The 13,820-nt window shown below is 45.1% G+C and overlaps 1 protein-coding gene across 1 annotated transcript; it reads right to left on the bottom strand.

The window, feature by feature from the left end:
• Positions 1-6,936: 6,936 nt before the first annotated feature.
• Positions 6,937-10,201, bottom strand: LOC128343772 (vomeronasal type-2 receptor 26-like). Its single transcript, XM_053293207.1, has 2 exons — positions 10,067-10,201; positions 6,937-8,273 (listed from the first exon to the last, which is right to left on the bottom strand). The coding sequence occupies exons 1-2, from the start codon at positions 10,199-10,201 to the stop codon at positions 7,320-7,322; spliced, it is 1,089 nt and encodes a 362-aa protein (XP_053149182.1). The 3' UTR covers positions 6,937-7,319.
• Between the last annotated feature and the right edge of the window lie 3,619 nt (positions 10,202-13,820).

A 13,820-nucleotide genomic window follows, 5' to 3' on the forward strand; every position in this document is an offset into this window, starting at 1 on the left:
ACGACCAATTTCCGTACATATCAAGGAGGATAAACTTTAAAGTTCAAAGAAACTTTATTGGACTCTGCAGAGTAACAAAGTGGCCAGCTTGGGGATAACTCCCAAAGGCAAGACGGACCTCGAGAGAAGTCCGCCCAAAGCTTTTATACAACAATTGATACATCTAAATACATCACCATTCACAACAAGCCAGCCAGGTAGTCTGGCAGTACAACTCCATATTAGGCCAACAGGCTTACAATACTACCATTGTTAAAGGAGTGTTTATGCAGCCTCTAGGAGGCAGTTCAGATACCAGCATCATCACCTCAACTGACCAGCAGGCCAGAACAAAGCAAGGCATAGAGAATACATATTATGTTGCAAGTTACAAGGTCTGCTTGGTATGAGAACCAAAGCAAACTAAGCAGATTCTTTCCTACTGACATACATTCTGGAATACAAAATGGAGGGGACTCTTGCTCTCTTCAGCTACCTTCAAAATGGTGTAGCAAGAGCTCCGTTCTCCATTAACTATCTATATCTATATCTATATGAAATGTTTAGATTCGCAGGTTACACTAGCCCATCCATAATTTCTACCCTCACAAAAGGTGGAACACTCTGGGTTGGGGTGGGACGTCCTCTGTCCTTCCAGCTGAAGTTTGTTAACTTTAAATGTTGTTGTTTCTTTGCAGACTTTCATTCTAGTGCAATTCTAGTTTACCAAACTTCTGTAGCATTTCTCCCCACTCCACTTCTGCCAGAGCTCCGTGGGAGCCATTTTTAGCCTACGTTCCAGAAGGCTTATGAGATCACCCGGCATTCTCTGTTGAGAGACACCTCAAATACAGCATTTGTGATGATGTCATCCACCCCAGTTCCAGATGGGGGACATATGAACATTTGAGGCTTTAGGAACCTAGCAAGGGCATTTTCTATGGTATTTTCTACTGCCAAGTTGATCAGACTACTTGACCAAGCTTTCAGGAAAATTCAGGCTTTTAGGCCTACAAAGTCAGAAATGTGCCTTGCCGGCTGTTTTGGACATAGGCTGTTTTTCAAACGGTTTCCAAATCATCAGAAGATGCACCTTTCAGAGATACATCTTAGTGGCTTTCCAACATGGGTGAAGTTCTACATCAAAGAAAAATTGAAGGGCAGAAGGGATATGACGATAGGACAACAGGATGGTGCATGACTATAAAAGTCCCTGTCTCTTTTTCTTGTGATAGATCCTTTGAAGTAGATTTTCGACAAAAGTATCTGATAAAAATATACCTGTATTAAATTGTGCAGTCCTACGTAAATCATGGCCCGAGGCTAATTGACCAATTGGCTTATAGGTCAAGAGTATGCTGAATTAATTTGACCAATAAATGTTAAAACAAGGGAACTAATTTGAGGGAGTGATGCCAAGATAAGATATGGGTGGGGTGGAAAGTCAAAAAGGAAGGAGAAAAGAAGCAAGGGAGGAAAAATAGGCAAGCAAACTTCTGGCTTAGGAGAGCTAAGATTCTGAAAAGATCTCCATTTAGTGTTTATGAAGGCTACTTGTATCCTGAGAACTGCTTTTTTTTTTTTTTTTGCCGACTTCTGAGATTGTCAAGAAATTGGGTGTGAAATATTCTTGATTTTTATTTTTTATTTTTTTATTTATTGTTAAATTTATACCCCGCCTTTCATTAAGAAAATCCCAAGGCGGTTCACAATAAAATTTAAAAACAAGATTATAAAAAAAGGACACATTAAAATATTGAGCTAAAAAGTATAAAAACAAATCTGATTTAAAAAAATTAAATTAAAACACAAGCATAAAAACAGTACAAAATACAAGCAGCAGCAGTGGAGACAATCATATAAAAGCCTGGCTAAAAAGCCACAATTTGACATGCTTTCTAAAAACTGTGATGGAGACTGAGGAGCAGATACCCACTGGGAGAGCATTCCAGAGTCTGGGGGCAGCAACAGAGAAGGCCCTGTCCCAAGTGCACGACAACCTAGACTCCCTCATTGTCAGCACCCAGAGCAGATTCCCCTCAAATGATCTTGTGAAGCGGGCAGCAACCCTTGGGAGCAGGCGGTACCTCAGGTATCCCAGGTATCCCAAACCGTTAAGGGCTTTAAAGGTCAAAACCAGCCCCTTGAATTGGATCCAGAAACGAACTGGCAGCCAGTGCAACTCTTTCAGAATGGGTGTGATGTGCTCCCACTGGGCAGCTCCAGATAAAACCCTAGCTGCCGTGTTTTGCACTAGCTGTAGTTTCCGGATATTCTTCAAGGGCAGCCCCACGTAGAACGTGTTACATTAATCCAGCCGTGACGTGACTAAGGCATGGGTAACTAAGGCATGGGTAGCCTTCTCGAGAAAGGGACGCAGCTGGTGCTCTAGCTGAAGCCGTGCAAAGGCACCCCTGGCCACCGCCTCCACCTGAGCTTCCAAAACCAGACCCCCAAGCTGCATACTTACTCCTTCAAGGAGAGTGCAACCCCATCCAGAACCAGTAAAATCTCTTCATCCCGATTGGCTCTCATACTGACCAACAGTACCTCCATCTTGTCCAGATTAAATTTCAGTTTATTAGCCCACATCCAACCCCTCACAGCCTCCAGCCCCCCGATTCAGGACATCCACCGCCTCCCTAGGATCAGGTGACAAGGAGAGACATCGCTGAGTGTCATCATCTGCATACTGCTGACAACTCAGTCCAAGTCCTGGGATGACCTCTCCCAGTGGTTTCATGTAGATGTTAAACAGCATGGGGGACAAGACCGAACCCTGCGGGACCCCACAGGCCAATGGCCACGGAGCCAAGCAGTAGTCCCCCAGCACCACCTTCTGGACCCTCCTCCCAAGAAAGGACCGGAACCACTGCAACGCAGTACCTCCGATTCCCATACTAGAGAGACGCCCCAAAAAGATACCATGGTCGATGGTATCGAATGGCGCTGAGAGGTCCAGCAGAACCAACAGGATGCAATCCCCCGGTCTAGTTCCCAGCGTAGGTCATCCACTAGAGAGACCAAGGCAGTCTCAGTCCCATATCTGGGGTGGAAGCCAGATTGAAAAGGGTCCAGATAATCCATATCATCCAAGACCCTCTGCAGCTGGGACGCCACCACACACTCTTATCACCTTGCTCAAAAAGGGCAGGTTAGAGACCGGTCTATAGTTGTCTGGGCTGGAGGGATCAAGGGAGGGTTTTTTAAAATAATGGTCTTACCACCACCTCCTTGAGGCATGATGGCATCCTGCCCCCCCCCCAAAGGAAGCATTAATAAACACCTCCAACTTCTTGTCTGTGTGTCTTCTTGGATCCCAGAAGGGCAGAAATCAGCCAAAGATAAAGACAAAGAACCTCGATGTTTGAATGCTCTTTTTCTCATTGGAAGAAGGGAATGTCTGATATATTAAAATCTTACAAGGCTCTAACTTGTGAACTGTCTAATCAATTTGCACCAAATTTAGTCCAGCTGTAGGGATAGTGAAAGGAAAGTAGGCAGATCAGTTCTTGCTAGAACAAATTTTTCCCTATGAGATAGGAACCATAAATGTCTCAGAGAGTGGGTGGGCTATTATTGTGTGTACACACAGGATGTTGAGTATTGCTTTGACAGTGACCCTCACTCCCCCCCAAAAAAGAAAGAAAACAAAGAACTCCATAACAAATCATTGGTGCCCTCAGACAGTCTACATGTGCTTTAGGGCTCCAGTGCATGGGATCACAGTGCATTTATTTTATTGTTCTATTTTTATATTGCTTTTCATTAAATTAATCCCAAAGCAGTTTACAATAGAATTAGAACAATGCACAATAAAAATACAAAACCCGCAAGATATTAAATATAAAAATAATATATCTCTAAAGTTTAAAAACCTATCTAAAACAGTAGCACGCAAAACCAAAAGCAGCAACAGTCAAAACTGTACTTTTCGATTAGGGGAATGTACTATTGCAAGTAGCAACCTAGGAATGAAAAATTGTGGAATCCACCTTGACATGATGGGGTATCTGAACAGTGGCTAACATGTTGTGTAGCATTATGGCTCTATAATTCTGTGCCCCAAGGGGTAGTGGGTGCTCCCCGCAAAATATTTCCCACTCACCCATCCTCTAGAGTGGAACATTACAGCAAAGTGTCAGAAAATACAGTCATAGTATCTTATGGTCCTATAACTTGGGTTAATTCTTTAAAAACTGCATTGTTTACAGCAGCGAAATCCACTTACTCCTCTAGCCCAGAACAAGCAGCAGAAGCCAGTGTAGACAGGCAAGTAGGAGACACTTCCAGCCTCCCAGGAGCCAGGCCAACTACTTAGCTTCCTTCCTGGCCAGTTGTGAGACCACGTGTGTTGGGGGCTGCAAGGTCATTTCAGATGGCCTGGTACTGACCTCTCACCCCACTCCAGTCTTTCCTGCTAGATGGTTTTGGATAGAGAGCAGAAGCAGCTTCATGAGGTGAGCAAGTTTTTCTAAACAGAACAAACATCTAGCCTCGCCCTCTTCAAACTAACTAACAGGAGGAGGAGAGATTTTGAGTGGATGGTTTCTCTTTAAGGGATAAGTCTGTGTGTGTGTGTGTGTGTTATTTGCTAGGGCTAGCATTTGCCAGGGCTAGCAAACTCCACTGTTTTATTTGGCCCTGCCTGGAAGAAGTGGAGTCATCTAGGGCTGAGGGAGGCCCCACATTCCTTTGACCCACATCCTGTGCCTCAGTTGGAAGCCTACTCTCTACATAAGAGGTGAAGGCCCAAGAGCATAGCAAACAGAGCATAGCATACACAACTGTCTCAATTTGCTTTGCAATCACTATACCTTTTCCCCAAAGCCAGGTCTGTTTCTAGCAGCGAGCATTCTCAAATATGTAGCACAGATGCTTTCTCAATCAGTTGCTCTCTGATCATCTGCCATTACCCCAAAATTACAGGAGTCCACCAAATCTCTCAAAACAACGATGTATTGCAGTATAGATTCTCCACCTTTCTGTTCCTACTGGCAAAGTTTATAGCAATTAACTACTACATTCACTTTTGGCACAAAAGGTTATTTAAAACTGAAAGTACAGTCTCATATCTATCATCAGCAAGTGGTAGGGTATAAAATATACACTGCCCTTCTGTTCCTAAACAATGACAGTGTCATGCACATTTTCTTGCTTCATGAATCTCTTCATTCTTAACTGCCAGTAAGTAATTCTCAAACACTCTGAATCCAGACAGAGAATGCAATTGGTGGCTCACCTGCAGCTGGGCTCTAGAGAAAAGGCACTGGCGGGTTCATTGAAAAACAAACTATCCCAACTTCATCACCAATATGTTGTAACCAGGACACAGCAGTCCTAAGGTCCACAAAGTCCTTTTATTAAAAGCAATTCCTACAAGACATCACATACATAGTAAAAGCTGAGCAAACTGTTTTTCTGCTGAGCCTTTTTATATGCAGACTCCTTTCAGCTGGTTTACACTTTCAAACCACTTAAAGGCACAGTACACTCTTAAAACCACATTCACCAGTGTGTGTGTGTGTGTGTGTGAATGAGAGAGAGAGAGAGAGATGAAGGAAAGGCAGTCCTGTTTGCCTGTTGGTGGACTGATTGATCATATTTATACAAGGCCTGATATATGTATCTTTGGTGCACACAATTTAAAACAACAAATATAAAACAGAGTAAAAACAAGTAAAACAATTTCACCTAGCACTTTGAAAGATATTTGGATGTTTCTGGAGGATATACCAAAAATGCCCACTCTGAGGGAGAAACCCCTTGAAACATACACGCCGTGCCCTCTATTGACAATTTGTGTAAAGTTCCATTTGAAGAAGCAGAGAAAGACATACCCTGGTTTGAGTAAACATGCAGCAATTTTATTAAAACAACCTTAACATACCAAGCTCATACCCAGTCAATGGAAGCCATCCTTAAATATTGCTGCTACATGGTGGCATTGATAGCTGTCTGCAATGCACCGGGTACCAATCCCCTGAGTGTATGTCTTTTAAAAATTGTGTTAAACTATGTCCCTTCAAGGGAAAGCATGATTCTAATTGTCAGCTATTTAATGGTTTAACTGATAGCTATTCCTTCCTTACCCACCAGGTGCGAAGCAAGGCTGGCGGTGGCTGTGTTCAGCCATCGCCACGGTAGGGATGTGCATGAACCGGTTCGGAGGCCATGTTAGAGGCCTCCAAACTGGTTCGGAACTGGACCAGTCCGGCGGTCCGGCACTGAGGGGGGGGTCTACCTTTAAGGGCAGGGGGGGTAGTACTTACCCCTCCCGCCACTCTTCCCCCTTCGGCGCTGCATTTAAGATCAATGTTTTGGGGGAGGCAGCGTTCCTCTCTGCCGCCCCTGCCCCCGTCGTTGCCCGGAAGTCCAGTATATATGAGTACGCATGTGCCTGTTGCGGCGCGCACGCCTGTCGCCGCCGTGCGCATGCACGCCACATACGTCACGCGCAGTGTGCATGTGATGTATGCGGCGCACACGCATGGTGGCGACAGGGGCGCGCGCGCCGCGACGGGCACATGCGTACTCATATATACTGGACTTCCGGGCAACGACAGGGGCGGGGCGGCAGAGAGGAACGCTGCCTCCCCCAAAACATTGATCTTAAATGCAGCGCCGGAGGGGGGAGAGCGGCGGGAGGGGTAAGTACTACCCCCCCGCCCTTAAAGGTAGACCCCCCCTCAGTGCCGGACCACGCTGCGGCGGTTCCGTGCACACCACTATGCCACGGCCCCTGGCCCCACCCCCTGTGTCTGGCATCAGACGCGTGGGGCGTGGTCTCCCTCCGAAACGGGGCCATGTGGCCCTGTCTGGAAGAGAGATTGGCACGTGCTGCGTTGGGCAGCACAGGCCGTAAGGACTCGCCCTGCCTTTAAAGGCAGGGAGAGTTGCTCCAGCCCGTGCTGCCAATGCAGGGCGGACCGATCTCCCTCCGAAATGCGGCCACGTAGCCCGTTTCGGAGGGAGACTACGCCCCACGCATCTGATGTCAGGCGCGGGGGTGTGTGTCGGGGCCGCAAGGCACGGCCCCTGATTGGTAGCAGCCCGGATTCTTTGAACCAGTTTGCCCAGTGGTGGCACCGTCCCTGTCACTCACCAAACCCACACTAATCTAAAACATGTGCTTTTTCTTGCCCTAGGAGGACTTTCAGTACAAACACAGGAACAGACAACAATGGGTCTGCCTGGCTTTTCAGAAATCATGTAAAGGGCTTTGGAAACAAAGACATACACATTACACCCTGGATAACTCTCTGAGTTTCTATTAAAGGGAAAATTCATAGGAAACTATGGTTGACTGAAGCTGGAGTCATGGTAAATCATTACACATACTAGATTCCCTGATTCTTTTTCTTTATTAGACTCTCTCTGCTATTGAGATTGGGCCTCAGAAGAATGATGTAGCATTTAGGGAGAAAGATGCAGCCCAGGAGACCAGCACTGGAGGCCAAGATGGAGAAGACCTCCACGGCCACCATGAATTTCCCCTTGGTGCTCAAGTAGGTTGGCATAAAGGAGACCCAGACGCTGCAGAACACAAGCATGCTGAAGGTGATAAACTTGGCTTCATTGAAGCTGTCTGGCAGTTTCCTAGCAAGGAAAGCTACCGTGAAGCTGACGAGGGCCAGGAAGCCCATGTAACCCAGGACGGCATAAAACATGGTGACCGAGCCCTCATGACATTCCACTATGATCTCGCCTTTCTGAGAAGAGAAGTCCAAATTTGGGAAGGGGGGAGAGGTTCCTAGCCACACAGCACATATTACAACTTGAATTAGGGGGCAGGCCATGACAATGGAGTTTGTCAGCTGTCTGCCCAGTATTTTTCTTGCCATGTTTCCTGGCTTGGTGGCCATGAAGGCCAGGACCACAGTGAGAGTTTTTGCCAGCACAGAAGAAACAGCAACAGAGAAGACCATACCAAAAGCAGTTTGTCGAAGAAGACAGGTGGCTTTCCTGGGTCGGCCGATGAAGAGGAAGGAGCAGAGGAAGCAGAGCAGGAGGGAGATGAGGAGGACGTAGGTGAGGTCTCGGTTGTTGGCTTTGACAATGGGTGTGTCCTGGTATCTGATGAAGATGGCCAGCACCAAACATGTGATCAGAAACAGTAGAAAGGCAAGAGAAGCCAAAACGGACCCCAGTGTGTCTTGATACGAGAGGAAGTGGATATTCTTGGGGATGCACTGGTCTTGGTTCCGGTTTGGGTATTGATCTTCTAGGCACTCATCACAGTGGACTGCATCTGTAATGAGGAATTTGTAATTGAGGTATTGCTTAACTCTTTGCTAGCAGGAAGGAGGGGGTGTCGTGTGTTTCCACTCTCATCCTTTCCAGAAGCTGCTTTTCTGATCTCATGGCTGCCGCAGGGAGACAGACGCAAATGTTGGGGCTGCCCGCAACACCTCCCTCTCATTGCATCTATTTTGCAAGCAGTAGATCTTTCAAGAAATTGTTTTTCCATGCAACACTACAGAGTAGAAACATCTTATATTTCTTACACAAAAAAATGTTTAAATAGTATCACAGAAAGCCAACAATTTCATGATAGAGAAACATGCAAACCAGAAGACAAAGTACTGAAGAAACTATTTCCAAGGTGTAAACTTTTCCTCACTCATAATGAAAAATAATTCACACTCTCTTAGACCCCCCCACTCTTCCCCATCACCATTTTAATCTGGGTTTGAGGGTTCTTCTGGTAGAACTTGCCTGTTTGGTTAGAAAATGTCGCTTCTGGACAAGGGGCACATTTGTAGCAGCAAACTGGTTTCCCCTCTAGGATGTTTATGCTCTGCCCTGGAGGGCATTACTCTACACAGCGTGAAGAAGGTAGTGTCTGAAAGGGGGAAAATTTCAGTGAGTGAAATCTTGGAGATTTCCCTTCATCAAAAATCATTGAAGCCTATGTTGAATGGAGATTCAGGATTGCCCATAAAGGATTGTGTGTGACTTGCAAGGGTTCTCCAGAGAAGAGGATGCAAAGTCCTCAATATCTTCTTGTGAACTCAGTATCTGCACCTGGTCCCCACCTGGTTAGGCCACAAAATGGCATCAGAGTTAATTCTGAGATCTGTTCCTGGATTCATCCAGCCAACTTTACGTTGAATCAGAGATTGATTTGCAAGGACCATCCAGTTGATAATGTCAAACCCCGCAAATATTATCTGTTTTTTTTAAAAAGACACTTCTTCTCCACCACCGTTGTTGAAGCGGATGTTTGCCAAAGATGCATGAATCTGGAATGACAGTTTTTCAAAATTAGGACAAGAGAGATTTGAAATACCTGCCCCTCCAGAAGCTACAGTTTAATGTATTTTCCTCATTACAACCTTCTTGTTAAGGTTTAACTACTGAGTTGGCATTACCTGTTGGAATAGTGCTTTAATACAGGCATGCATGGTTTTATGATGGAGTTGCACTGATTTAAAAAAGCCATCCTGGAATTTCAAGATCAATGACAAGTGCAGGGAAGGCTTGGTTAGTGAGAAAAGGAGGAGAAAAGCACATAATATCAAGGGCCAGGTTACCTTAGAGTGTGCCTTCTTCTGCATGATCCCCACCACACATTAAGGTCATCTAAGGAGGCCTGTCTCCAGTTACCACCCGTAAGTCAGGTGGCGACTCAAATGTGGGCCTTCTCTGTAAGTGTTCCTGGGCTTTGGAACGCACTCTAGGCAGAAATCCGTAATTTGAGTTCATTTTTGGCCTTCAGGAGAGCCCTTAATCCCAACTTGGCCACGCCTTCCAGGTTTTTGAAATTGTTTTTAACTTCTTGTAACCTGGTTTTCTGGGGTTTTAAACTGTTTTGAACTTTTAACTGTTGATTGTTTTATGGTATTTTATAGTCTGTTTTTAACTGGGAATGGATTTTAATTGGCTTTTGTTTGTTTTTAATGAATTTCTGGAAGGGCCATTTCCTGGGCCATTTCTGAAAGGGCGGTATAGAAATCAAATAAATAAATAAACACACACACACACACTTGAGTGGAGTTCAAGGTGCCTTTTAAAACAACATCCTGACATCTTTTACCTGTTAACTGATGTCAGAAGGAGAAATGGTTCTGAGGGAGAATTGTACCTGCCACGGCTTCACATTAAGAAGCGACCTCTTGCCGTCCCACTTCAGCCCACGTTGTGATCTTGAACACGCAGCGTGTAATGCGTGTGCCACAGAATAAACGGCATTGTAAACGGTGTAGCTGTGGCCAGTCATGCTCCCTTCAAACACAGAGGCTGGCAGGATCTCCAGCTTCTCCTCCACTGTACAGATCCTCCTCCCCTCTTCAGGGGTCTGGCCTGCATCTCACAGTTGAATGCTACCTCCCACCAGTCTGGAAGAAAGACATCTCCTTGGGGCTGGTAGGGATCCAAAGCCCTGAGGAAACTCTGGAATCTGGGCACAGCCCCTGTGTGGACTGTGAAGGACAAAGCATGGAAATTTCTGACAGACCACCACTGATACTGAAATCCCTCCACAGCAAATTCCCACTCAGAGGTCAGGATCCAAACTTTGTCAAGTGAAGTGTGTGTCTGTTCTTCAAAGAAAGAGACTGATGTTATAAAGTTCTGTATGACATTGGAGTCCCCAGAGAGAATTGCTACTTGGGCATTACTCTGAAGAGCTGCCAAAACTTGTTTGTACCATTCATCTGTAAGTATAGGAAACATCAAAAATTCGGGTGTAGGTCTTTCAGTAAAGGTCACGCAGATATCATGCTGGGCAAGGATTGGTGTGAGACTCCGGATGAAATTTTCCCCATTGTCGTCATCTGAGGCAACGATCCCAATCCAATTCCACTGGAAATACTGGAGTAACCGGACTAATCCCATGTACTGCAGTGTTTCCTGGGGGTCAATCTGATAGAAACTGGGGAAACTGACCGTGGCACTCAAAACAGGGTCTGCTGACTTGAAACCAAGCTAGAAATGGGACAGATTTTAAGATGAACATTAAAAAAAAAAAAATTCCCTCGACTGTGGGGAAAATAAACTTTCCTTTGGTGGTGTTATTCCATTAGGATCAATACACTGAAAAAGGTGTGCTGGCATTTCTCCCTTTGCTATTTAATTGGAATATGAAATGTAGCTCATAAACATCTTCCTGAATTTTGCAAAACATTTCCAGTCACCAAGGCCTGTGCACTATACATCATTGCTAAGTTCTGATATGGTCATCCTATGTTGCAGGTTCTTTAGTTTCAATAGTTCTTGGTTTTTAGTTTTTTAAAATCACTTTTATTTGAAACCTTTTTTAAAAAATTGTAATTTTAAATGTTGTTTTAGCCTGGTCTTTTAACTTGTTTAACTTAATATATTTAATTTTATTGATCTTTTAGTTTGCATTATATCTATTTTATTAATGTTGTCAGCCGCCCTGAGCAGTAGTGTACTGGAGGGGACAGGGTATAAATAATTTAAATTAAAAAAATATGTACCCTTTTTAGTAAAAGGAAATCAGCAGACAAGGAGGCATAGCTTTCAGGCCTTAATAGTACCCCACATTTGTGCAGACTTCTTGAAATTTATATTTGAAGGGTATGCATTCGGGTGATGGACAACCTCTGCTCCGATTCCTTATTACAGGAAGATGGTGAACATACTTTCTTTCAGCATGGCTTATCTCCCACTTCCTATCATGTGGTGGATGTCCCTTCTTCCTTCTTTATCTGTGAACAGGCTAGCAACTATGGCTGATTTACATAAGAAATGAGGACAATAAGAAGAGTCCTACTGGGTCAGGCCTAAGGCTTACAGTCCAATGCCCTGTTTCCCACAGCGTCCCATGAGATACCTCTGGAAAGCCCACAAACTCCCCAGCAATGGGGATTCATAAGCATCCTGCCCCTGAGCCTGGAGGAGGAGGTATCTTATAGCCATAAGGACTCTTAGCCATTGATAGACCTGTCCTCCAGGCAGGGGTGTATCTAAGGTGGGGCAGGCAGGGCACCTGCCCCGGGTGCCACTTGAAGGGAGCACCATTTTTTAAAATTATTTTTTTAAAGGCTGCCGAAAACAAAATGGCCACCGCACATGCTCAAATGGCCTCTGTGAGGCCCTAGGCCATGCCAGGCCTCAGATAGGCCATTTGAGCATGCACGGCAGCCATTTTGTTTTCAGCGGCTATTTTTTTTTAAAAAATATTATTTTTAAAAAATGGCCACCACACATGCTCAAATGGTCCCTGTGAGGCCCTAGAGGCCAGCAGGGGGGGACACCTTTACAGCCCCCCATGGCCTTTAGGAAGCCCCCCAAAGGGGCTACAGGTAATTTTTTAAAAATAAAATTAATGTAATATAAATCACTGTACACATATTCAGATATGTGACTTGTATGTGACCTGCAGACTTGTATTTTTCAGCTGATATTATGGTAAAGTTATCTGAAAGATGAGTGTCAGATGTTTGGACAGGGGATGCAATTTCAGTTCTTGCCCGAGGCACTATTTCCCCTAGATACACCTCTGTCTCCAGGAATTTGTCTAACCTCTTTTTAAAGCCACCCAAGCTGGTGGCCATCACCATATCCCATGGCAGAGAATTGCACAGATTCATTCTTTCAGTACTTATGCAAAAGGACTTTTCAAGGCAGTTTCGATTTTAATTTAAACTGCCCTGAGCCACTTCAGGAAGGGCAGTATAGAAATTGAATGAATTTGTCAGACCTAAATTTCCTGGTAGGGATGTGCACGGAAATCGGTTCAGAGACCCTTTATGGGCTGGTTCAAACGGTGGGTGGTTCTGTCAGTTCGGAGGCGGGAGGCCTTCGCTGGCGCTTCATTTTTAGAAAGTCCACCGCCACATTTGCCTCCTTTACCAAACTAACCGGAAGTATCTGACGTGCTTGCGTGTGCCATGCACGCCCCTGCTCCCAATGGTTAGCTCCAGTAAAGGGGCAAATGGGATGGCAGGGAGGTATGCTGCCGCCCCGATGGACTTTCTAAAAACAGAGCGCTGGTGAGGGAAAGCTGGTGAGCAGCAGGAGGGGTAAGTGACCCTCCCCTGCCCTTAAAGTAGCACACACCCCCTTTGAGCCTCCCCCGTCAGGTTCCATGCACATCCCTATTTCCTAGCAATCAGTTTCATGCTAAGACCTTTGGTTCCATGAAACCACTTAACTATTATTAAAAAGAGTCTTTGGAGTCAGGTGATATAGAAATTGAATCTAAATAAACAAATAAATAATAAAAAGCCAGGCTGATGAGGTGGATTCTTATGGATCTCTTGAAAGTCTCCAGAGATGATAACGCTCTTACACCCACGGGAAGCTTCCACAATTTAGGGGTGGCTACTGAGAAGTCCCGATCCTACTTTGCCCCAAGATGAACTGGTGGCACCCACAGGCGGACCTTGCATTGATCTCTGCAAGAGGGGAAAACTGGCTCCCCTGGAAAAAATGATTGATAACATAGATTGCTTCCATGAAGAAAGAATTGTCTAGAAAGGAAGTTGAAGACAGATCCAACTTGCTATCAATGGCTGGCTTGGAGGATGGAGGTTTCTGATTGAAACTGAAGCTGAGCAAACTAGTACAACAGGTCTGGTTTATAATATGCTACTGCAAGGACCCCTTACCCCCTTGTAAAAACTTCCTACCTGTGGGATCTTGAAGACTCCCAAGATAGTTGCCATCTGCTTTGAAATTTTGGAATCCAGACCCCCAATGATGGATAGCAACTTGGCCTGTCTGTCACATTGGTAGTTAGGAACAATTTGCTTGCCTGCAGAGAGCAGAGACAGTGTGTCCTGATAGGATTTTCCTGCATAATAGTTGTCTTCATAGACACGTAACCCCAGTGTTAAGTTGGGGAGGAGAATGGATTCTTGTTGAGCTCA

Source organism: Hemicordylus capensis, chromosome 2 (assembly GCF_027244095.1).
Source record: "Hemicordylus capensis ecotype Gifberg chromosome 2, rHemCap1.1.pri, whole genome shotgun sequence".
Taxonomy (NCBI): domain Eukaryota; kingdom Metazoa; phylum Chordata; class Lepidosauria; order Squamata; family Cordylidae; genus Hemicordylus; species Hemicordylus capensis.

Coding starts and splice junctions, on each gene's coding strand:
- LOC128343772 (XM_053293207.1), bottom strand. CDS start 10,201: ATGACTGGCCACAGCTACACCGTTTACAATGCCGTTTATTCTGTGGCA. Junction 8,274..10,066: donor TTAATGTGAAGCCGTGGCAG/GTACAATTCTCC, acceptor CCTTCCTGCTAG/CAAAGAGTTAAGCAATACCT.